Source organism: Taeniopygia guttata, chromosome W, assembly GCF_048771995.1.
Source record: "Taeniopygia guttata chromosome W, bTaeGut7.mat, whole genome shotgun sequence".
Taxonomy (NCBI): Eukaryota; Metazoa; Chordata; class Aves; order Passeriformes; family Estrildidae; genus Taeniopygia; species Taeniopygia guttata.
This window is the reverse complement of record NC_133064.1, coordinates 2706825-2731985: the sequence shown is the minus strand read 5'-3', so window position 1 is coordinate 2731985 and position 25161 is coordinate 2706825. Positions and strand designations below refer to the sequence as shown.

General features: G+C 46.4%; 1 protein-coding gene across 5 annotated transcripts in view; it reads left to right on the top strand.

Moving 5' to 3' along the window:
- The window catches only part of LOC140680233 (E3 ubiquitin-protein ligase NEDD4-like), an 85396-nt gene that overhangs the window by 6734 nt on the left and 53501 nt on the right, over nucleotides 1-25161 (top strand). For 3 of the 5 annotated variants that reach the window (XM_072923050.1, XM_072923049.1, XM_072923048.1), the window contains exon 2: nucleotides 17681-17754. In XM_072923050.1, coding sequence (XP_072779151.1) covers nucleotides 17681-17754 — 74 coding nt within the window. Of the gene's footprint in view, nucleotides 1-13911; nucleotides 13973-17680; nucleotides 17755-22791; nucleotides 22811-25161 lie in introns of those variants that run through there. The other 2 variants (XM_072923053.1, XM_072923051.1) reach the window with 2 other exon arrangements.

Sequence of the window (25161 nt, the reverse complement as noted above, 5' to 3'; positions counted from 1 at the left end):
ACAGGTCTGGAACCTAATAGCAGTTAAAACAGTTAAAAACAGGCACACCTACAAAAAACAACTCAAAGTCCCAACAAAACAAATCCAGAAAGTTGATTTCTGAGATGGATTATGGAATGCATTGAGATGTCTTATGTTTGCTGGATGATATCTTGACTGGGCAACAGACTTGGTGTGTATATTTGTAATTGTTCGGTTTTTTTCCTCCCTCCATTTCACCATAATTCCTACTTGCTGGCAGGCTATAGGTGTTTGTCAGAATCCTGATTTCTAGGATTTAGGAACCTCGTCTGTAATAGAAATAAACATCTCCAGTTGTGAGAACACTGGCTATTCTGAGGAATCACTTCATGAATGAGTTGGGCTTTGCCATTAGTACCTTATTTTTGTGCCTCACTGCACAGATCAGTGTGGCTGTATTTGTGTCCTGCCAGCTCAAGTCAGGTTTTCCTGTTTGCATGTAGTTTATCTGCTGGAAAGAAGCAGAACAATTTGGAACAGGGAGCACAACAGTGTCATCCACTCTCCTTTGGCAGATCCTAGTGTTGAATAATCCTGGCTTGAGGGTGGAAGTATATTCCTGTAATCTGTGTTGGTTTTAATTGAAAGCAGTTCAAAGTTTGACTCTCCTTAAGCATCTTTATATTATGTAGATGATGACACCGAATTCATAGTGGGATTTTGTAGAGATGAGGGTGATGAATAGTGTGCAGGAGAAGGTGTCCTGAGATAACTCCCTCATGGATGGTCTGATTGGAAATTGCTGTGGTGGGGAACATCTGCTTTTGGCCTCTTCCTGGTGGCACTGGATGTAAGGTTTGGAGCGTGCTGCTCTGGAAGCCATGTGGACAAAAATGAAGTCCCCACAGAAGGGTTGGGTTTTGGAGTGGGAAAGAGGAGGCCAAGCTGAGACCATGGGCGATGGAGAAAGCCCAGGTGCCTGGAAACTACCCTGTACTGGTTGCTCCCATCAGAGGTATTTTAGCCTGATTTATTCAAATGAACCAAATGTGGATTTATGGATTGGATGTACTATGGGGCTGCCTGCTGTGACTGTCTCTTTAGCACTGGGCCCTTGTGGCACAGTTGGGTGTCTAGTGTGCTGAGGACCTTCAGCTGGTGCTGGTGTTTGATCAGTGTGCTGAGCACCTTCAGCTGGTGCTGGATATGTGCTGAGGATCTTCAGCTGATGCTGGTGTTTGATCAGTGTGCTAAGGACCTTCGTCTGATGCTGGTGTTTGATCAGTGTGCTAAGGACCTTCAGCTGGTGCTGGTTATGTGCTGAGCACCTTCAGCTGGTGCTGATGATCTTCAGTTGGTGCTGGTCTCAGTGGTTGACCCTAAGACAATTGCACCTCCACCCTCTACTTGAGCAGAGGGAGTTGAAGCTGGATTTGCACTGCTGAAAGAGAGATACTGCTTTCTCTTGTACACTCTGGGACTACCAGTGGACGTGGACAGCATCCCATCTCTTTGCAGGGCTGTTGAATTTCAGTAACTTCTGGAATTGCAGTAACTTCTGGAAAGGTGATGAAAGTCAGAGGTATGTGGCATGAGCTGCTGGGGTGGTGGTGGAGGTGTGTGTGTGAAGGGAGGGTAGGGAACCTGCTCTTTGGTGGCCGTGAGCGGTGACATTGGCTGTGTGGGTCTCATGAATCCAGAGCTTTGTCTAGAATCCTGACCCTGATGGAGTCTGGCAAGTTTGTCTAAAAGCAGAGTGTTAAATGGATGAATTCCCTAAAAAAAACAAGTGGAGTTTTTAACCTTTCTTTAAAGATTTCTTGAGTTGACCATTCCTGTTGTTTGTGGTGAAGGGAGCAGTAAGGGCGAGAAGCGGTGAGTGGACAAAACTGTGAGTTTGGGCTTTGTGCTTGTGCTGATTCAGCCTCATTAACAAAGCAACAGCTTTGCTGTGCAGCGATGAGCAATGGATGTGCTTCTTTAACCTCTGCTCTTGGTACAGTGATGTTCGAGGTATTATAAAATATTGGCTTGGCTATTGTTTGTGACAGTGGAGCTGAAAGAACTTGAAAATGCTGTGTCTTGGATAAGTCTTGCTTTAGTGAACTGAGAGCATACAGTAGTGGTGTAGATGCAGTTCCATTTTATAGCTAAGGGAATGGTGTCATTGTTTAGAGTTCAGGGTTGCAGGATCACCTCCCTGTCTCACTTCATCTCTTTATATGTGCCTTTCTCCCACCCCTTTGCTAAAATGCAGTCTTAGTGCAAAGGCTTACACCCTCCCACTGGCTGGGTGGACACTTGAGGTGGAGAACCACCAGATCCAAGGAGTGGTGAGTTGGGCAGCTTAGGTGCTGTGTGCCACAGTGAAGAGCACGTTCATTGCACAGCCTGTGCTTGTTTGGTTAGGATAAGTGGTGGAGGCACATGTTTGGTGGGTGCCAGAAAAACCTCTGCATTTATCCTTGCTGGCTGTTTGGTTTGTTTGAGTCCTATCTGGGCAAGTTTGGTCATTTACTATTTTACTGCTTATTTCCAGTGTCCATAGAAAAACATTCAGTCCTCAGGGTCAGGTAAATTGTTGTGCATGCCTGGCCTGGACTATGTGTGAGTAAACACCACTCCTGCTACTGTGACCTGAGGAGGCACTTGTTTCTGTTCCCTGTGGGACAGAGTCTTGCAGTGTGGTTTTCCAGGCAGGGTAGGCTGGTCCCAGCAATGCGGTGACACACCTGGACCCTGACAGTGTCCGTGCTGGTGACTCACCGGTTGGGAGCCAGTGAGTGGGATGAATCTTACTTCTGCCTTCTCTGTGGCAGTGCCTCCTGGCATCTACAGCCAGGGAGATGCTGCACAGGAGGGCTGGCTTCTCCTGTGCCCGTCCTCGCCTCAGCTGGCTCCAGCACTGCTTCTCGCCCACAGTTCTGGGGCTGACCCTCTCCTACCAGTCATGCTTCTAGGAGGCTTGTGGGAGATGAGAGCATGCTCGTTAAAAACTAGCTATTCCCAGGGCACTGGTGGCCTAAGAGTGCCAGAGGTGTGTTTTCCTTCCTCAGAAGCCCCTCTCTGGTTGTGGGCATGACATCAGGACTCCAGCAGTGCTGCTCAGTGCTCACTGGAGGTGCAGCGACCTGAGAGCTGGGCAGGAACAGGGAGAGACTTCCCCTGGCACCAGGGAGGCTGGCCGAAGGCCTTGAAACCAGAGCTGGATGTGGGCCTTTAGGAGAGATAACAGGCAGTGAACCTGAATGGATTGTTCTCTTTTTACAGTAGCACTTAGATATCTTTTCCAAATTTTCTTTTTTGTACGAGGTGGATTATCCTGATGCTTCTGTTACCGCTCTTATCCAGCAGCTCTTCTCATTCTGTGTTCTTATTAGCATGATAAAAAACACGTTGCATTTTCCTGCCCGGTGTTGAGGCTGAGATTTTCTGTATCCCTGTTTAGGGCCAGCTGCATCCCAAGGGTGGTGGCTGTGCCACTCTGGAACCTCAGAATGGGACAGGTGGTTGCAGACCCCCCTGTCCTGCAGGTCCTGTGCTGGGCATGTCTGACCAGGCTGGGAGCAAGGTCAGAGTTGTTTTTTCCAGGGATATCCTGCAGCTGTAGTAGAGGTTGTGCCAAATCAAGTTGCAGTCAGGTTTTGGTTTTGTCTTAACTAGTTTCTGTTGTAGTTTGAAAGTCAAACATTGTAAAGCAGACTGTGCTAAATGGTTACAGGCTGGGTGTGGATTACCTGCCAGGTCATTTGTCACCATGTTCCTGCATGCTCCTAGTGCAAGATCCTGACAGAGCCCTTTTGGAAGCTGTTGGAACCATGGGCCCTTCACAACTGTTAGTGACTAGCCTCAAAGTCTGCAGAGTTAAGATGCTGGAGTTTGTAGCTAATGTGTTTTCAAGTCCTATGGTGACCTTCTCATATCATGTTCCTACCTGTGTCACTTTTTTCCTTGGAATGTTGTCCAAAATTTGGCTTGGAACTAGTGCATATTTTAAAACATTTCAGTCACAGCTTTAGTCACTGTTTTGATTTATATTGTTATTAAAGAAATGCCTCTTAACACTGCTTGAATTGATTTAGCAAAACCCTGAACGGTTTTTGCAGGCTGCTGACATCATGAGAATTTGCCTTTAATCCCTTGTGCTGCTGTCATTTTATTTTGGGTCTGGTCAGTTCAGTTTTGAGCTACTTGTACCTGCATTTGTGTTTCTTCATTTCACTCCAGTGAGAGATGATCATCTGTAATTTGGTGCAGGCACCTGTATCCTGGGCCAGTGCATGCCACAGGCTCCCAGCAGCTCTCAAGTGTCTGTGCCCTACAGGGAGTGAATTTGTTGTTTCAAATTCCCAAAACTTGGACAGGAAGTAGATCCTGTGGGAGAGGGAGGGCAGAGGCCAGTGCTGAAATGGCTGCTGCAGCCAGTACCTGGTGAGGGAAATCAATTATTACTTTCCACTTCTGGTCACCTCTGTGTGTTGGACACCAGAACTGTAGCATCTGGGAAGTGAAGCTGGGGTCCCCAGCCCGGTGTCACTGCAGGCTGGAGCACACGTATAGATAGCCTTTGATAAGACTGGAATGTGCTACAGGAGCTAACTGTTGCTGTGGAAACTGGCTGGTTTTGGTGGTTTAGAATCTCCTGATGTTGATTGGGAAGGTGAGGCAGTGCTGGAGCTGATCCCCCAGCCTGGAATTGCACACCAGGGCTGGTGGACACCAGGGTTGTCACATAGGTGTTGCTGGATGTGTGACCTGGGGTAGCTGCCATCAGGAGGTCAAACAGGCTCTACTTCTGTCCTGGGGCTGGCATGGCTCCCCAAGGCATCTCCTGCTGGCTTGTCTCTGGGGTGTTGGGCACTGGGGCTGCCCTGGGGATAGGCTGACGCCAAGGGCTGGGGCACTGTCCCTGTCCTGGAGGCCAGAGCTGGCAGAACTCTGCCTCCCACAGCTGGCCTTTGGTCCAGACAGGTTGTATGGGGAAGACAGCTGGTCAGGAGGAGCACATGCTGTGTGTGTTTGTGCTCCCTGTGAATGTGCTATGTCTGAAAACCCAGGACCTCTGTGTGGTAAAAGCTGCTTACAGCTCTTACTGGGGCTTCCTGAATTCCTCTCGCTCTGGCATTTACCTTGGTCTTGTGTTTTCTGTGGGTATGGTTGGTGGTCTCGGTTCTGCTGCCCATTGTCCTCTCACCTGTGTCCCTGGGGCTCAGTGCTAAACTCAAGAGCAAGCAGAGGCTGGGGGGCCAGCGTGGAGGTCTTTACTGTGAGTGGCTTATGCCCAGCAATGGGGGCAATTCGTGACCTTTGGATTTCATCTCGGATCTCCAGTTGCAGTCTGTGCTCTCAGAGATGGTACTACCTGCAGTTTCCAGGGGACTTTTTAATGTTGTGTCAGTCCTTGGAGTGATGCCGCTCCAACTGGAACATCCTTGCTGTTTCAATGACACTAAGGACATTTTTCTTTCTGAGAGATCTCAAGTCTTCGAGTCAGATGGAAAGACAGGATTGTGGCTAATTGAGACAGAGGACAACCTGCACTGTATGATCACCTCTGAAAGCTTTTTCATGGAGAAACCCCCCTTCCCCCTCTCCTTCCTAATATTCCATAAATGCTTTCAGTGCTTGGAAGGTGCATTAGAGGCAGGAGGTACATGACTGCATAGTACATCGATTTACTGGTTTTTACAGTTTTCTGGCCTCACTTGTAGTTTTTAGGGAAGGCTCAATGAGAAAAGATGATGTCCAGATCACTGAGAGTTGGGAGTGTTGGAAGAGAGAGCACTTTGCTGCACTGGATACAGAAGTATTGGATATTTCTATCAGAAGATAGTACCAAATTACATAGTAGGCTTTGTGTGCCAGTGAAGGTGTCTGCTGGGCTGGCCAGCACTCTCATTATTAAATAAAAATTATCCTTTTTCATTCAAGCAATGACTTGGTAAAGACTAATTGTGAGACTCTTTCATTATTCCAGTTTACTCCAGTTTAGTGGTAGCTCTGGCCCGGATACTGCAGGGATGGACTGTGGGCAAGTTAGGAAGTGACTGAGCTGAAATGCTGTCTCTGAGATTGTAAAAGCAAAACAGGATAAAGTTGTTGCAAAGAGTTGAAGGAAGAGTAAATAATATTAATTACTTTCTCATTGCTGCCCTGCATCTTGGGCAGTTTACATGTTGTGTTGGCACCTTTTTCTGGTTTAGACGTGTTCCCATCTCTTGGTGGTTATTGGTTACATGGAGGAACTAGTACTTTTCCTCTTGCATCCCTCTGAGTTCCTTTGTTTGTCTGGGTATTGGAGTTTTGTGCTGGTTTTTTTTTCCTCCTTATAAAAGTGCTTGGGAAAAGAGAATATGTCCCTCTGCAGGACACCTGTTCTGTAGCATTGTTCCTTGGCAGGCTGTTTCTCAAGGCCAGTGACTTTCAGGCTTCCTTCTGACAAAGCAGGCTGTGATTTGTGCCACGCGAGTTGATGCCTTTTCCTTGCCCAGGGCTGGAGCCGCTCCTGTTGTCTCTGCAGCCTGTGTTGGAAAGCAAGCTGGGATTCAGCAGATATTAGCTAGTCCTGCGTGCCAGGCTGACTCCTTGGGTTAGGAGGCACTGCCAAGACTGCAAGAGCATGATCTGTGCTTGCTCATGCTCCTTGCAGGGCTTGGGATGAGGGGGGAGCTCAGCACACTTGGAGAACAGACTTTGCCTCAGTGGTGCTCCAGTCTGTGTGTGCAGGGCTAGTTCTCTCTCTCGACACACTCTCTGAGCTGGAGAATGCTGCTCTTTGTTGTCTGGGTGGCATTCAGCAGGGAATGGACAGTTACCTGTGTGCTATAGCAATTGTGTGAAATTACCCAGATGCCACAGCATTTCCAGGAGGTTTGGGGTTCTTTTCCTTTTTTGCACCAAACTTTCTGCTTGCTGAATAAATCTCAACACAGCCTCCCTTCATTAATATTTTGGGTCTTGTGCTTTAACACAGACTAAATCTTCACAAACCAAACTGCTGACCCCGGTTGGTGGTTTGGTTTGATTTAGTTGCCCTCAGGGCATTGCTGTGCCTGGCAACTTCATTTTTTTCACTGACCACTTTAGCACTTTTCTTAGTGTCACAAGTTCCTTACCAGCATTAGTGTTTTCTGATCTTTGGAGCAGATTTTGCTGTGCTCAGTATAAGCAGCTGCAGTATGGGCTTGCATGCAGGTCAAATACATCACATGGAATGTGTTAGGCTGGGGCTCCAAAACAACATACAACTTATCTCCAGTGGGAGCCTGTTAAATGAAGCAGTTCTGTGCCATTGCAGTTTGGGCTCTGAAGCTCCAAGCTGGTTTTCTCCCTTTGCTTTGTGCAGCGTGGTCACCATTTAGCAGCAGAATTGGACTTTGTGTAGATCATCTTGTTACTTCTGGAAGGGGATGTGACTTCATTTAAACCTGCCTGGAGGAAACTGAGTTTGTTCTTCAGACTTGTGTTAATTTGTGTGATCCCAAGAGCTTTTCACTCCTGTACTTCAGTCACTGTAATATGCATTTGTGTTGTTCGAAGGAAAGTCCTGTTCTTTATTCCCAAGGTTGTTGACTGAGCTCTCTAAAAGTCCTTGTGGTGTCAGGAGCAATCAGCCCTGTGTGTACCTCATCATCTCTGCAGGTAGCAATGTGATACAGGGTCAGGAATAAGCAGGTAGAAGCAATAGTTCTTTACGCAGCTGGTTGCTGTGGAAGCCGATCCACTGCCTGCAACTCGCCTGAGGAATTCAGCACTGCTGTGCCCTCTGCTCCCTTCCTGTTCTGCCTCTTTGAGGAACATGCATCTGTGCTTCCCCAGGACAAGGTCCTGCTCTGAGATGCTGAATGACTGACCCTATTGCAGCGCTTCTGCAAAACATGGATTCTGAATGTGCCTTTTGTCTGGGGCATCGAGCCCCAGTTTGCATCCAGAATGCCTGGCAGGACACAAAGTGCAGCCTTTGTTTTAGATAATGAGTGGTGAATATTTTAATGAGTGTTTCTTAGTCTAGTCAGTGTCAAGTACCATTTTGGGAACAAGTGACTGAGCTAATCTCTGAGCTTGCTCCTGCAACAATCCATTTATTGATAGAATTTCACAGATTTTGAAGGAATTTCCCATAAACAATCAATACAACCAAAAAACAAAACAAATGGCCACTCCCAATCCAACAACCAATGCAAGCAACACTCCAACCCTCCCTGAAATCCTTCCAAGCCTTCCACCATCAATATATATGAAGAAATTACTGATACAAATTGAGAAAGTGCTCAGTATCACTATCAATGTATTTGTTTTTCTTTAGTCTGTTCTTTTACAGTGTGTAAAAGACAAGTATATTCCATTAAAAGAAGAAAATGCCTTTAAATTAGTACCTACTTTTCTTCCTCTTCAAAAGCACCTTCAATGTATGGATGCATAGGAGAGAGCTTCTGCAGCTGAATTACTCAGTCTCCTGCATTGGGCATATTCTTGTTAATTTTTTTTTCACTCCAATTATTTTTCACACTACCTTAAATTCTGTTCTCATCTTTGGCTGTTTATAACATATCCCTGTATGTCAGTGGGTGCACTGGAGAAGTGAAGAAGACTTCTACTATGGGATTTGTCTTTCCAGCCAGGAGGGGCTGTGCTTGCTCCTGCTCAGTTCACAAAATCTAGTCAGCCTTAAGCCTGGATTAATAACTGAAAAGTTTTCTTGTTCTTTGTGAGACACCAGTTCTCGGGTGGAAGAGCTTACTAGCCCTAGGCTATCCATTTATATGAGAAATAAATACTCATAATGTACAAAAAGAGTCAAAGCTTTGTCAAGGGCTGCTGTATTTGTAAAGTGAGCAGGAAAGGAATGGGGAGAAGGAGGTAGAACATGGTGTGCAAGTAGGTTGGAAATACCGGGACTACAAGCAGGATCCAAAAGCCTGACACATGATGTTTCTGGTGGGAGCAGATCCCTTCCCCATTGACTCGACCTTTTCCCTGGTTTGAGTGGCTGGTTTTTATCCCCTAATCTGGGCAGGGGCTGTAATGGAGTGATTCTTCCCCCAAATGTGAAATTCTTGAGGAGCAAAGCCCTAATGGACAAGAGGTACTGCTAGAGGCTATGACTTGTTATTCTTTTGAAAAATGAAACTTGATCAAGATGAAGAAGAGAAGCCAAAGGAGTGAACTGCTGGAGTGACTGACAACACCACTCGTTGAAATGTTAATGTGTTTGGAAGAATTTTTTCACCAGGGGAGGTTGGAAACTCATATGGTAACATTAATTATTAACTGCAGCCAAGAACTGGAAGATCTAATTTAATTTCTGGTTGGATAATAGGATGATTCATGCAACAAAACAGTGTCAGAAAATGAAGTGTCTCTGAAAACTGACATTCCCAACTTCTGCTCTGAGCTAAAGGTACTGCAGGTAAGCTATTACAACAGCTAAAAAGTGAAAAGTACAGCCTGAATTCCTGCAGATGTCAGGCTGCGATCCACAGGAATTAGCAGTTACTGCCTTCTCCAGTCTGAGCAAACCCAACTCCGTCAGCCTCTCTGCTTCTGCCCCCAGCACCCTTTGCCCTTGAGGCACAAGTAAATCCATTTTTGCAGCCTCTGTGGAACAGTAACAAGAGCACTGCCTCAATCAGACACTGTTAAGAGAGGTGACCTGTGTTCTGGTGTCCCGAAGTAATTGCAATGTAACCAGCTCTTCCCTCTGGCAAACACTTCTCCCAGCCTGGCGTGTCCCCGCCAGCTGTGTCCCTCACACAGGGTTCCTGAGCCTTGAGTCTTTCTGAGGCTGAAGAAGTTCAGAGGAATTTCAGGTTTTAGGAGTAACACTGGCATTTTCGTCTCAGTTGACATCGTTTTCCTGCTCTCAAGGTTTTTCCAGCAAAGCCTGTTTAAGCAGCTCCCTGTCTCATTGTTCTCCAGGTGAAACAGTCAGTGGTGCAGCTCTGGGCTGTGGGTGTGTGCTGTGGAATCGATCCTTGGAGTTATCTGGGTTAGAAATGAGCCTCCAATCAGAGTTTATTGTTCGATTACGGTTTTATTGTATGTGTGTTTTGTCATTAAATAGTGCAGCCACTGATGGTTTATGGTCTGGAATCATTAAATATCTAACAAGAATATAGATCGTGGTTACATAAACATGTTTGTGTGATCCGTTGGCAACTAGCTGGGCTACGGGAGTGAATGCAGCTCAACTTCCCCTGTTGGATACGGGAGCTCTGCGTGCTCTGCCACACCTTCCACTAGATCAGGTTGCTCGGAGCCCTGCCCAGCCTGGCTCCGGGTTGGGAATAGCATTGACCAGAGGAACATCGCTGCTGAATTGGGGCGGGGAGTGGGTATGTCTGCTGCACGCTGATGGAGGCTTCTGGATGCATTTTTGTGGGAACTGATTGTCTAAAATACAGCGTTACACTGCATTTGTGTGCCATTTCACATACGAAAAATGAAGATTATTGTATTAAGTGTAAGGCATAATTTTTCACTTTTAAGAAGTTTGAATGTTAAGGGACTAGTGCATTTCATGAGATCAAAAAAACACCAGTTCAAGATGTTTAATTTTTTTTTTTTAATAATTAAGATATAAATGTATCAGAGGTTCATTTAGTGAAAGGTAAAAACCTTTGTGTTGTTCTGGAGCAGCTGCTTTGAAAGCAAGCCCTCCTGTCAGGTTCTTCTGGGATTCCTTGCTGCAGGCTTCTAATTGGGAATTCAGACCCTTTCTTGTTACTGGACAGGGTTGTCTGACATCCACTGGGGACATGGCTTTTTAGTGGTTCTCTTTTGCCTAGTAAGTTTTGAAGTACTGCTGGAAAGTAATGGAACCATGTGGACCCTGACCTGAGGATAATGAGGATTTGAAATTAAACTAACCTGCCTTGTTCTTTAGTCAGTGTGAGGCCCAGTGTCCTGACACTGGCAAAATCCTACACAGAGAATCATAATTCCTTTGTTTTATGGTAGTTTGTGCATGCCAGAAAGTAGGGTACTTATTTAAATAAAACCTTGATGTTTTAATTAATCAATTTGGTCTTTGTTTCCCCAGAGGGAAGGAAAATAAGTTTTGTCAGACTTTTTTTTAGGAATTTTATGTTGAAATTCACAGTAAATGTTCAGTTTGGATGCAGATGGTCTTAGTGCTGGTCTGTCATGTAGTATCAAGATTGGATGTGGGTTTTGGGGTGGTTTTGGTTTTTTGTTGTTTTGGTTTTTTTTTTTTTTCCATTTCTAAAGCTAAGTCCATATAGGAGAGTCACTGTCAGGTCACAGACTGCTGCAAATGTCGCCAGTTACTCCCAGTCAAAGCTTTGTTCAGGTTTTTAATAGCAACATGTACCAAATGCTTTTCTTTTTCTCTGCTCCCACCAAAGATTAAACACTCATCTTGTCCAGAGAAAAGCAGATCAAAGTTTCCTCTGGAAAGAGAATTTCCTAGACTGTAAATGCATGGCATGTACAGATGATTGAACAAATATACCCTCCTGCCCTTAGGGTGTTAGTGGGCATTGTGGTATCGGGTTGAAGGTTGGACTTGGTGATCTTGGAGGTCTCACCCAGCTGTAATGATTCTGTGATTGCTGCATGAGACACTGGATGAGTGTCAGTGAGGTTGTGCAGAAAACAATGTTTTGCTTACATGAATTCTTTTAATGATATAAACAGGTCTGAAAGGTAAATAAGGAGAAAAAAAGTCTTGTGCAGCAGGTCTGTTAAATGGAAGTTGTTTTACATCATCTTAGGTATTTCCAAAGCTCATTGGTGGCCTGGTTCAACATTTCTGCTAAAATTGCTTGAGTATATCTAACTGCATGGAGTTCAGTGGGTTTCTATAAAATTAGATCACAATTCACTTGGAACACTTATTTTTTTAAAACATGTGGTAAAAATACCTTGTAAGCAGATTTTCGGGAGGGCAGCACTGTGGTTGGAGCCTGTTTGTTAATGGTGTGCTTCCAGCATCGGGCTGGGGGTCTGGACTCCTGGTCCCATGCAGTGTCACTGATGTGCAGGTACCTTTGATCTCCGTGCACCACTCCTGGTGTCTGTGTTCTAGCTTGCTCATTCCAGTTTTGTGTGCTCTTCTCTGCTGGTTTGTCCCCATGGAAGAGCAGCGTCATTTTAGTATCCCTCTAAGACAAACTTGTGCCTTGATTAAAATCTACATGGTGTTTTTTCTGCTGAGCGTGCCATTCCAGCCAAGGAAAACATGGGTATATTCCCTTTTCTTTAGAGTCTGAAATAGAACCTAAATCACTATTGTAAAACATTTACTATTTTTCTGTTGTATAAGCTTATGAATACCACAGTTCTTCATACTCTGCAGTTCTTTTAATGCTTACTGGTGTTTGCTTCATTTTATGATTCCTTCTTGGAGAGGAAGAATCCTTGCTTGGCCAGGAGTGCTCTGAAGGACCAGGTATGCTCCATGAACTGACAATGCATTTCAGCCAGGAGGGTCTTTATGATCCAAACTGTATAGCCTTCTTTTCTCCAAAAACTTTTAGGTTTAGTTGCTCAAATTTTGTGATCTGTTGAGAAAATAATGGGGTTTTTACAAATACATTGCATCCTGCAGCGAGGGTTGAGAACTGTGGGTAAGAGAAAGCACAGTTTGATTTACTCTTGGATTTGGTGAGGGATGTGATGAACACATGCAGGGACAAAGTTCTGAGCTGGGTTCCTAGGCTGCTTGTGGTGAAGCTGAAAGGAGATTTTAATGTCCCTGCTTGAGCCAGATGAGTTGTAACCAACTGACCTTTTAAGTTTGTTTTCTGTGCTGAGCTTGCAGAGGAGAGTGGAGATTTGGGTCATAGCCCTGGTGCATGGTTTTGTTTGCATTGCACAACTGAGATTTTATCAAACACTGTTGGCAAAATTGCCACTGACAATTTCAAGATTGGTAAGATATTGCAGGAATTATAGGGAGGCTTTCTACATTCTGTTGCTATGGCCTTCAGAAAGTCACTGTGATGTCCTTAGAGATTGAGCTGTTTCCTTGGGGTGCTCTCAGCTGCCTTTCCTGAGGGTGATGGTGACACCTGTCAGACAGGGCACCCCACTTGGATTCTCCTTCTTGGGCTGCCCATCATTGCTTGATGTTAGGCAGGTGCCAGTCAGAACAGGATAAGCCAATTTGGGAATATGCAAGAGGGTGATGTGGAATTGCTTCTTAAAGCACTTTTTTTTCCCCACTCAGCTGTAGGTGGATTGGTTTAATCCACCAAATCAAAGTAAGAATCAGCACAACTCTTCTGCCATTGAACTTGGTTTCCGTTGCTGGGAGATTTAGGAGAAGCCTAACATGGTTACTAGGCTTGCTGTGGCTAACACTGGCCCTTAAGGAAGTGACACGTACTTGATTTGGCTTTGGAACTACAGATCCCGGTTGATTTTCCCCCTGCAAATGGGGAGATTTAAGAGCGGTGTGTGTTTTGGTGATTGTGTGTGTGTAGCTCACACAGGATGCTGTGTGTGAGTTTTCATTCAGGAAACCAGAAGTGCCACAGTTAAAACATTGAATTAAAGGTTTGTTGTCTTTTCCATTTAGATTTGTTTTGCCATCAAAACACTGACTTAAAGATCTGTTATCTTTCGTATGTTATGTTTTGCAAACTCTGAGATATAATGAAACTAGAGATGAGGTGCTCAGCGGGTGAAACCAGATTCACAGAGTACGTGCAGGTAACATTCCAGTGGGATCTGGTTTCTCTCCTCGCAGTTAGTGGAAATTTACCTCGCTGGCGCCTATCGTGGGTTGGAATCAAAAATGTCTCTACACAGAGAGAAGGGAAAAAAATAGCCAGACGGAACCCGACCGACACTCCCCCACCGTGACTCAGGTGAAGCGCTCTCCAGGTGAAAGCCAAGCTCGCTGGCCTTTCCCCTCGTTGCCTTGGCGATGGTCATTTATTGCGGCCGTCGCTGAACTTCCGCGGGTGTGCGCGGAGGCGGCGGGCGAGCGGCGGGCGAGCAGCGGCGCTGGCTGCTGGCGGAGCTCTTGGCGCGGGGGTCCGCGGTAAGTGCAGCGCTTGGGGCTGGCGTGGAGGCTGTGCTGGGACTGCAGGGGCACACCTGGCTGTGCTGGGACTGCAGGGGCACATCTGGCATCCCACACGGGCTGCGTGCGGCTCAGCAAATGGGGCCGCGTCCTGCCCGCCTTGGGTGTTGGACTCGGGGACAGTTCTATATACGTTTGGAAAAACACGTTAAATGTTTGATCTTCCTGGTCTGCGTGACAGCTGTTCAAATATTGGTTTGCATTGATCCAGCCGTTGTGCCTTTCACACTTGTCTGTTCATTTAAACGAGTCAGCCTTCTAATTTTATACCCCCATCGATTGTTATTTCAGCCTGTTCTCTTAATGCGTACGCTATATGTGTCATGGGATTGTCTGTCCTGTTGGAAGCTGACATATGCAGCTTTCCTTCTTGCATCATGCTGGATAGCTGTGGATTTCTTTTCTGTGCATTCAGAGCATACAGATGTGTATTGCAAAGCTTGTTCAGGTTGGTTTTACAGCACTTCTATGTCAGTGTATCTGGTGCTGGCTGAGCTGTGTCATGTGGATCACCCTTTGAGCGGGCATTTCACCCTGCCTGTGGGGGAGAAAGCAGCTCAGGACACTGTGTTTGGCCCTCATTCTTTCTTTTCTGCTGTCACAGCTCTTCTCTGAACTCCCCATTTCCAGGGTATTTTACTAATCCAAGGGGAGAACTCAATAAGTTTTCTTTATGTGAGTGTTTTAATGGGTCTTAGAAGTGACTTGGCTTTCCAGAGCAATTAGAGAAAGTGAATGTGGTGTGTGTTTAACAAAGAACTAACAAAATGTGAATAATACATAAATACACATACAAAAATCTCCTAAATCTGGAAATACCTCTGTTTTCCTTCACCTTTTCTGAGTTGAATTGAGGTTTGTTCACTGTTTATGAAGTCTGGGTTTTGATCTATAATAGGCTTCCAGTTCCACAGCTTGGTTCCACCTAAATAAGCTGAGTCCTCTGAAATGGCACCGTGGGCTGTGGCTAAGAGAACAGAACCTGTGTAGAGGTTATCCTTCAGCAAAGAGGAGAAGTCTGTAACCTTTGCCATGTTTTGGGAAGGCAGGAATATGTAAGCTTCATGTTAATGATTGGACAAAGCAGCAGTCGGTGTGGACGTGAGGCGCAGTGGAGCTCAGCACTAAGAGGTAACCAGGCCCTTCAGGGCAGGCTGCTGCAGCAGTGGGGAGGCTGTGTTTGGGGGCAGGACAGGAGTGTGGGCAGGGACAGCTGCCAGAATGTCCACAGGGAGCTGCCAAAATGCTCCCGGCCCCACCACCATCCCCAGCAGCCTGCCAATGGATTGAGTCCCAGTGCTCAGGACGGCACTGCTTGGAATTCCCACTTGCGCTCTGCACTGTAGGTGCTGGGGATCCCTTTATTATTTGGGGTTTGGATCCTGGGTCTTCTCATGCAGAGTTCTGTGGTTAGTGATCTCTGTCATTGTGCCCTGGCTTCATAACAAAAAACAACCAAAATCCTAATTTTTTTGTAGAGTCTTTTCAGAGAGGGCTGGGTGGAAGCCTGCATCAGGTAATTGGTACTCTGTGAGTCTCAGGCTGTGCCCAGCCAAGCAATCCTTTATCTGATTTTTTGGTGGACAATGAGGAGAGCTCACCTTGCTGTTGCTGTAATAATTTAACTTATTTTTTACCTACTTGGGAATAAAGGACGAAATTGCGATACAAGGAGTCAGCAAACGTGGTACATATGGTAGACCTCATCACTAACTGAGGAGGTGGTTTAATTTTTTTCAACATTGCATATGTATGTGTACATATTTCATGCATATGAAAATTGGAGCAAACATTTGCAAAAGCACTTGTTCTGCTTGTTAAATTGGAATATTGAGGAGAGGCTGAGAACCTCCTTTCAGGGAGGGTCATAGCTTCTGGGATCCTTAAAGTGGATATGACCCTTCAGGTTTTTGAGACTCTGTTTAGGTCGTCTGGAGCATCATCCCTTTTATCTTGCAAAACTCAAATAGAGATCCTCCAGTAGCAGGACCTCCTCTTGCATTTTTTTCTCTTTTAAAGATGGTGGAGGGATTGCTTGTTTGTTTGTGCTTTTCTTTGGTTTCTTTTGAATCAGTTAATATGCAGAGGTGCCCTCAGTGCGGGAGGAAGATGCCACTCTAGCAAAGTTGATGTTGGACTTTGCTAGAGGGAATCTGAGTAGCACTGTTAATATAGAAACAGCTATTGCAACTTCTCCTCTAGTTGTCTAGTTGTTGTTTTCCTCCTACTTCAGTGAGGTCTGAACAGTCTGAGTTTTTGCTTGTTTTTTTCTATGCTGTCTTCTCTTACTGCAGAATTATCTTGCTCACAGTTTGCAGGTTCATTGCCTTTTGTATATTGAAATTGCTCTAGAAAACCAGGCACATGGTACATAGGAAAAAACCTCAACATCCACTAATGTGAGTCCATTGAAATGTTCTTTTTCACATGCTGTTTTGTTCACCTCTCAGGTAAGCTTTGGGCTCTTTTGGGGAAAAAAATCCTGTTCTCTAATTAGAGAGTGCCTTGTGGTGTTAAGTGGTGCTGGGGAGAATACCAAACGCCAGGTTTACGGGAAGGATTTGTCTCAAGTGTTGTTTTGCTGCAGCCCAGTTCCTCAGTCAGGACATGTGCCAGCGTGGAACTTGCCCTGCAGACAGGTAAAATGGTGCTGTTGTTTTCAGATCCCTCTCTGTGCCTCCTTCCAGAGGGGTGTGTTGGGCTGCCCAGATACGGCTTTACTTTGGGACTGGTCCTGACCTTCCTCACAGTTGGAAAAATCTGTGCCAAGACAGCTGACACAAAGCTGTGTCTGGCTCTCAGCTGCCTAAAGCAAACAGACCAGGAGAAGCCTGTGGGAAAGTGTAATTGTTTTCTAAACAGGCTTCAAGGAACAGAGTCTCAAGTTACTGTAATAGAATCCAGTATCTTGCAGCTCTGCAGGGCTTATCAGAGGAGAGAAGGTATCGCTGATATGGGGGACTGCAGAACCTGTTTCTGTAGAAGACTTTCCAGGTTTCATTTTGGTGGCCTCTTTGTGTTGCTCAAACTGGGTGAAAAAAACAAAGTGAAAAAAGGCCATTTTTACTGATGTTGCTCAGGCACTTCATGCAGTGAAGTGATAAACAGGCTGATGCTCCAGTGATGTGCAAATGCAGGACTTGCCATCTGTCAGTGAATGCTGATTTTGAGCTCTCCATGTACACCAAGGTGGTGAGACAGGCTTAAAAAATTCTTTTAAAGTATTTATTTTTAAACTGTGCAGCCTCGATTTTTGCACTACAGACATCTCTCATTATTAAAATATTATGAATAATTTCCTTGTGTTTGAAGAGCTTCAGTGTCAATGCAGAATGAATTTGTGGCATATGGATCACTCAGGATGTGAAATGGCCCTGTTCAGCAGATACTCTTCTACTTTTATTGCCATTATTGCTACAGTATTATTGCTATGATGTTATTACTGTTATCTACTCTTACGCTGCCTTTATTGAACTCTTAACAGCTCTGACTGGAGTCAAATACTCCTCATGGTTGGATTCAGATAAGCCTTCCAAGAGGCGGTTCTTTTCCAAATCCTCCCTAGGAGAGACTCCTAGGTTAGCTATCTGCTAACCTCTTGCCAGCTGCTGATCTTCGAAATGGCCTAGAGAATAAACATTGAACCCGCTTTCTTTTCTGTCGCAGGAGGAGTCTCGCATCCTCAGGGTGAAGGTGGTTTCTGGCATTGATCTGGCGAAGAAAGACATCTTTGGAGCCAGGTGGGTGTTGTGCACCGTCTGTGATCCTTGGAACGTGATCAGCTTGTCAGGGCAAGGGCCCTGCGAGGGCTGCAGTCCCTGCAGGTGCTGGGTGTGCGTTGGCACAGCTGGTAATGCAGCTCTGGCTGCTCCTGCCTGCTCCTTCCCTCCGCTCTGCGAGAACAGCGAGCAGCTCAAAGCCCGGGCTTGCAGAGCCCAACCAGCTAATAGCAGGGGGGAAGAAGCTGGTTCTGAAGCTAAAATGAACCCAAACCCAGTAATTTTCTTTTTCTGAAGGTTAATTCAGCCTTGACATTCCTGCTCTCTTAAGCCTAAGCATGACAAAATGCTCTACTGCAAATGTTCCAATCTACTTAGAAGGGTTTTATCTGTTTGAAATTAGTAGTATCCAATCTTAGCTTTTATTGAAGTGACTAATTTCTTAATATATGAATGAGCCTCCCTGTGGGTTTTCCTGTATTTATTTAATGATGCTTACAAGTTGTTTGTTAGCTTGTGTATCTAGCTTAAAACTACATGAAAGCAGCAATTAAAAGTTTAGTCAACTTTAGTATTTTGGGTGAAATTTGCAACAAGTGTCCCTTTGGTAGCTGTGTGCACAATATGGTATGCCAAAGCTTTTTTATTTTCTTTCTCCAAATGTGTTGTTTTGAAGAACAGTTTTTGATGCTAACCATAAGCAGCATAACTTTTATCTTTCAAAATACATGAAGTTAAATCCAAGTGTAGTTAGTACTGAATCCTATTGATGTGGCCGTTAACATATTTTAAGGAAATCGGTCTCAAGTCAGTAGGATTTCCATATAAACAGAGTTAAAAACATCTTCCCTACACGTGTTTTTAATTTTGTTTTAATCTTTCAAATGAGCTAACGTACAGTCATTTGAAACACATTGGTATTGCAGAGCTGCGGCCCCAGCGGCTGCTGTGCCTCTCCTCTGCACGGTGGAGCTGTTCAGGGCTTCAGACTGGGGCAGAGCAGTTACTGTGTTCCTGCCTGACTGTGAAGGATTAGCTACATGGTGTACATTGTGTTTTGCATCTCAGTGGGCTGTCCTGTCCTTTTTAAATCACCTTTACCATTATAAAACACTGCCTGTGGGCTTGCAGAGTCCAAAAGCCATTTCCTTCTTGATAAAATCTAAGGAAAGTCTCTTACAGTGTAGAGCACTGGAGAAACATGTACTTCTGAGGATTTTAACAGTAAAGAAATCTCAGTGCTCTTGAGTTTGCTTTTTTGGAGTTCTTTTTGACTTAGGAAATAATTTTAATAGCGAGTAAGGATATCTTAGGACACTCAGGGGAAACCACCTTGCTCTCCACAACACCCTGACGGGAGAGTGCTGCCAGGTGGGGGTCGGGCTCTGCTTCCAGGGAAGAAGGGGCAGGACAAGAGGAAAGGGCCTCAGGTTGTGCCAGGGCAGTTTAGGTCAGGTATTAGGGAGAATGTCTTTCCCTAAAGGGCTGCCCAGCCCTGGCACAGCTGCCCAGGGCAGCGATGGAATCCCCATCCCTGCAGGGATTTAAAAGCCATTTAGATGTAGCACTTAGGGACATGCATTTGTGCTGGACTCAGTGATCTTAGAGGGTTTTTCCTACCTCATCGTTTCCTATGATTCTCCTAATAGTTCAAAAATGTATGGAATTACAGTTGCAATGACACAAAGCAACTAGAATGCTGAGTGGATTAGTAAGTGTGAGCACCCCGAGGTGATGGTTAGATGTGGGGCATTTCATCCACATAGGTGCAGTGGAGGTGGGCACAAGAGGCTGGTTAGTGTAGGTGTCAGTGAGGGTCTGTAACCTGCTTTATATTTTGCCCTGTAAAATTACAAGTCTGTGATATGTACTGATAGTGGACTGTAGATACTGCAGACTGGGATTTTGTGGTATTTTGTGTGTATCCCATAAAGGTACAGCTGATGGGGTGCATTAGGTACTGTATTTTGCCTTCTAAATCATGAAGTAAGTGAAAATTGTGGCTGTTTGGAAGTTGAAAATGTAGGGTGCTTTTCAGTTAAAATTGCAGATGTTTTTCATTGTCAGGGGGCTGTGTTTCCAATGGCATAGGAGTTAGTTTCGGGTTACCTCTGCGTTTATTGCTTTTACCTGCTCTTTCCTGAAAAGCCCTTTTTCTGGTTTGATTTCGTGTGTCCAGGATCCATGATGGAGCTGAGCTCTAGGCTGTTGGTAGGATTGTAAGTCATGCTGTATACTCCTTTTGTGAGCAAGGCTGCTTGAAGTGTCCTGTCACTGTGGTTTGTGGTGGGAGGAGAGCACATGTGGCTGTGGCTTTGCGGGTGACGAAGATGGCAGATGTTTACCCTGTACCTGTTCTTTTAAGTCTGCTATCACTTTTCTAGTCCACTTTGAGTTATGGTATACCTGGTTTTAGCTATTGGAAAAACTGTGGTGATAGCTGTACCCCTGGAGCTATCTCCCCCAGCATGTGTACTGCCTTGGAACTGGATCGGCTAACAGCCTGTTCCCCCTCTCCTACCGATGGCTCCCCCATGAGCAGAGACAAATCCATTGACGGGAGTTGCTTTCATAAATTAATCAAACTATTAAAAAATAATCTGGCTCCTAAATGCCTCTTCAGCACTTGCATGTGTGCCAGAGGGAGAGTGCTGTGTGCGTCCCGGCCGAGGGAGGCCCTGGAGGTGGAGCAGACCCGCGACTGAATTCCCAGAGCAGCTTGACTACAGGGCAGTTACTCAAGTAGGGGAGAGTTCATACTCTGTTGTTGCTTTTTCCTTTTTCTAGCTGATTTGCAATGGAAGTTTGTCTAGTGTAGTGGAAATGAAATGTTATTAACAATGTGGGAAGGGAAAGAAACCAGCAAGCACCGTGGCTTGTGCTTTCCCTGTGGAATGAAGTGTGCTGCCATAAGAGCCGTGGGGCGCAGGGAGCTGGCCCGGAGCAGCCGTGAGGTGCAGGGAGCGGCCGTGGGGCACAGGGAGCCAGGCTGGAGCAGCCGTGGGGCACAGGGAGCCAGGCCGGACCAGCTGTGAGGCGCAGGGAGCCAGCCCAGAGCGGCCGTGGGGCGCAGGGAGCGGCCGTGAGGCGCAGGGAGCCAGGCCGGAGCGGCCGTGAGGCGCAGGGAGCCAGGCCGGAGCAGCCGTGAGGTGCAGGGAGCGGCCGTGAGGCGCAGGGAGCCAGGCTGGAGCAGCTGTGAGGCGCAGGGAGCCAGGCCGGTGCAGCCGTGAGGCGCAGGGAGCCAGGCCGGAGTGGCCGTGGGGCACAGGGAGCCAGGCCGGACCAGCTGTGAGGCGCAGGGAGCCAGCCCAGAGCGGCCGTGGGGCGCAGGGAGCGGCCGTGGGGTGCAGGGAGCCGGCCCAGAGCGGCCGTGAGGCGCAGGGAGCCAGGCCGGAGCAGCCGTGAGGCGCAGGGAGCCTGCCCGGAGCGGCCGTGAGGCGCAGGGAGCGGCCGTGAGGCGCAGGGAGCCAGGCCGGAGCAGCCGTGAGGCGCAGGGAGCCAGCCCAGAGCGGCCGTGGGGCGCAGGGAGCCAGCCCAGAGCGGCCGTGGGGCGCAGTGAGCCTGCCCGGACCAGCCGTGAGGCGCAGGGAGCCAGCCCAGAGCGGCCGTGGGGCGCAGGGAGCCAGCCCAGAGCGGCCGTGGGGCGCAGTGAGCCTGCCCGGACCAGCCGTGGGGCGCAGGGAGCCTGCCCGGAGCGGCCTTGGGGCGCAGGGAGCCTGCCCGGAGCGGCCGTGGGGCGCAGGGAGCAGCCATGAGGCGCAGGGAGCCAGGCCGGAGCGGCCGTGAGGCGCAGGGAGCCAGGCCGGAGCAGCCGTGAGGCGCAGGGAGCCAGGCCGGAGCGGCCGTGGGGCGCAGGGAGCCAGGCCGGAGCAGCCGTGAGGCGCAGGGAGCCAGGCCGGAACAGCCATGGGGCGCAGGGAGCCAGGCCGGAGCAGCCGTGAGGCGCAGGGAGCCAGGCCGGAGCAGCCGTGAGGCGCAGGGAGCGGCCGTGAGGCGCACGGAGCAGCCGGGGCAGACGCCGAGATGAGCGCAGTCGCTGCTGGCAGGGTGGGGTGCCAGGTATCGGTGTACCCTTTACATCGGCGCAGGTGTTTGATCTGCCCGGGCCCGGCGAGCCCGGGGCCGTGCCTGGCAGCAGAGGGCACCACAGAGTTTCCGCAGCTTCCGCCGCCAGCCGGTACCTGATGGCTTCCGACCGAATTAAGCGGTCCGGTTTTTCACCAAAATCAGCAGCTTTTTACCCATCTCTACATGGTATGGTCTTTAGGATTCACTGGGCATATATTTCAGGAGCTTTGCATGGAGAAATGCTGCTTTTTCCAGGATATGGTCATGCTACTTAGTAAGAGGACTTCGTAATACTTACTGACAGTTAAAATGTTATAGTGCAAAATAATTCTCATCAGATAATTGCTTAATAGAAAATTTCCTTTGTACAAATACAGAAACATAAAGTGTTTCTTGTTACTTGAAGAAAGGAAGCTTCTGTATTCAGCTCCTCAGCTTTTCCTGCCTGCCATCTACTGTGATCTCTGAGTTTACCTGAATCCGGTATCTTAAAAAAAAAAAGGGGGCATGTCAATAAAATCATCTAAGGAAAATATTTTGGTTTTAAATATTTAAGGCAGAACTACTGTGCTGAGCTTTTCTCTTCCAAAAGCCAGGTGTCATGAAGTTCTCTCTCTCCTTCTCCACCCCCACTGGATTTTTGAACTTGTTAAGATATTTTGGGAGTGTGAAATGGTATAGGAAGATCTGTGCATACATCAGTCCCTTAGCTCCAAGGGCTGATGTATGCATATTCTGTTAAGAGTATTCATTTAACCTTTTCCAAAAAAAATGGCCTCAGGGAGGAAAAAAACCCATATTTACACTTCCATCTGTTTTGGAAGATTAAAATATTCTTTATGCTCTGGGAGACTTCCAAGAGAGCAAGAATACAAAAGGAATCCATCTCATTACCCTTTATTAGAACATAACATGGTAAAGGAAGGTGGAGACACTGGAGGTGGGGTTTGAGGTATAATTTTTAACTCCTTTTTTCACCCACAGGCACTTCTTCGCAGCTGTCTGTGATGTGAGTCATTATCTCTAGCAGCTCTTCGGTAAAGCCTTGCTGCACTTCTTTTAGAGTCAGAAGTGTGAGCCTTTCTTTGCAAAATAAAACACTAGAAGGGAAATCAGAGGTTTGTACAATGACTCTGGGGTATGGTGGAATGAGATTTTGGGATGCTTAGGCACAATGGATTGAAAGTTTGGCTTTGCGGTGAAGGGTAAGGTAAGGTTGTTTTCTTTTCAGAAGCTGAAAAGCTGTTTTTCAAAGCTGTTCCTTTATCCTTGTGTGATTGGACACTTTGTGTCACAGGATATGAGACTTGCATGGCAGTGAGGTCAAAATCGTCCTTCGCTTTGAGAAAAACTCTTAATGGATGTTACTCAGTACAGGCAGAAAGATGAAACCCAGAAGGCTTGTGCTAAAATAAAACCAGGGAGCAAACACAGACAGTGTGCTCTGGAGCATTCCTTGTAATTAATTGCTGTGTATCTTATTGTACTTCTCCTTACTGTGCAGGCATGGGGAAAGTCACCGGGGAATGGTTATTGGGATAAAATGACAGCGACTGTAAGGGGTTCTGCCTTAGAACGTTGTTTTTACTGCTCTCCATAAAACTTGGTTAGAAGTATCTCATTAGAATTCTTATCTTCTTTGATGATGCATGTTTTGGGAATTTGTTTCCCTCATTTCTTTGGATCTAAAAGTGACTAAGCAAAACATTGGAATTAAAAAAAAATTTTGGAATTTTTTAAGCTCCACTAAGTGCATGCACAGACAGAGTTTCTCTAAGTGTTTTTAAATGATTCTGAAAAACATTTCCAGGTTCATGGAATTTCCTCTTGCCAAGCATAACCTGCTTTTCAGCCCAGATGTTAACAGGTATTCAAGGGCTCCCATAATTTTGTGGGGAGTTATTGAGATGAATGTTTTTGAAGACAGTGTATGTTACTGATCTGAATTTGTAAGTGGTGTTCTTGAGGGCATGTTGTGTGTAAAAGCACATTCCCTTAGCAGAGCCCGCAGTGTGCAGATTTACCGGAGTGTCCGTGCAGAGCAGAGCTGAATACTGGGCACGTCTGCCTCCCTATCTGGCCACTGGTGGAAGGATCCCCAGAGCCCTCAGCCATCCCAGCCTGTGCGGAGGAGGTGCTCTCAGGTCTTCCCTGTTCTTGACAGAAACCTGAAGGTGGTCATTTTGGGGCTGTTGAAACATTCAGCTTGTCTCAGGAGTACGAGGAGGCACATGCCTTAAGGGCTCAATAGGGATGTTGTTCTATGTGTACCTGTGCTGAGGAGCGTGCAGGTAGGTTGAATGGAGTGAGGGGCTGGGAAGAGGGGATGGATGAAGTTTAACCGATAGCCAAATAGTGGTCCCCTCAAGACCAGGGGAAGAATCAGACTGGGATGTGGCTTTGAGGAAGAGACTTCTCTGCCTTCATGTCAGTGCGCTGGTATTTCTGCAGTGGAATTACAGGAGCTATTGATCAGTTCTTTCAGATATGTGAGACAGAAAAGGTGCAGCACAAAGGGAATGGTTCTGTATTTCTTACAGAAGCAAAGTTATCTTGTGCAAGACTGTTCCAAAGGAAACTAGTTGGGCTATTTTGAAATGCAAAGTTTGCCTGCATGTGACAAGCCTGGCATTCACGCACTTGCATAACAAGTGTTACTAAATTTTGTATGTGGAGAGGAGGTTTCAGCTTTTAAAATAAAAATAGAGCCATGTAGGCCTTAGCAGTTCCATTGTTCTTTCACATATGCCTGTGCTCTCCACCCCCTTCTTTTAGAGCTTAAAATAAGTAAATAATACATCATGTCACTGGCAGAAGCTAGTTTGAGACTTGCTTTCAAAACTGTTTCAAAAGTATAGAGCAAATGCGATTCCAGACTCGAACAAATGTGACACTGTTCATGGGCCCACCAGTTTCACACTGCTCTAAAGTAATGTGATTTTTAAAGGAGGCTGATCTTCCTTGAGATTGTTTGCTGGTGTTTTTAAGTCATCAGTGCTTTTGTTGTCCTCCAGAAGAAGAGCTGGAAGCTTGCCTTTTCATGCTGAGATTCAAATGAAAGATGATACTTATATATATCTACAGTTGCTTGAGCTTTAAGAAAATGGCAAATACTGCAAGTTGGCAAAACCATGGCAAATAGGTAATTCTGGATGTCTGAGGGATTCCTGAAGTCAGGAAAAGGATTTCTTGAAACCTCAGATTATTTTGATGGCTGTCGTTCTGCCAAACTCTTTTTGTACCGAGTTGTAATTATGATTAATATAACTTTCAATATTAGCATGGTTTTCTTAGGATTCCTTTTTATTCTCTAGAGAACTGTAATCAGCTTTGAGGTTCTCCTGATCTTGGCAGGTGCTG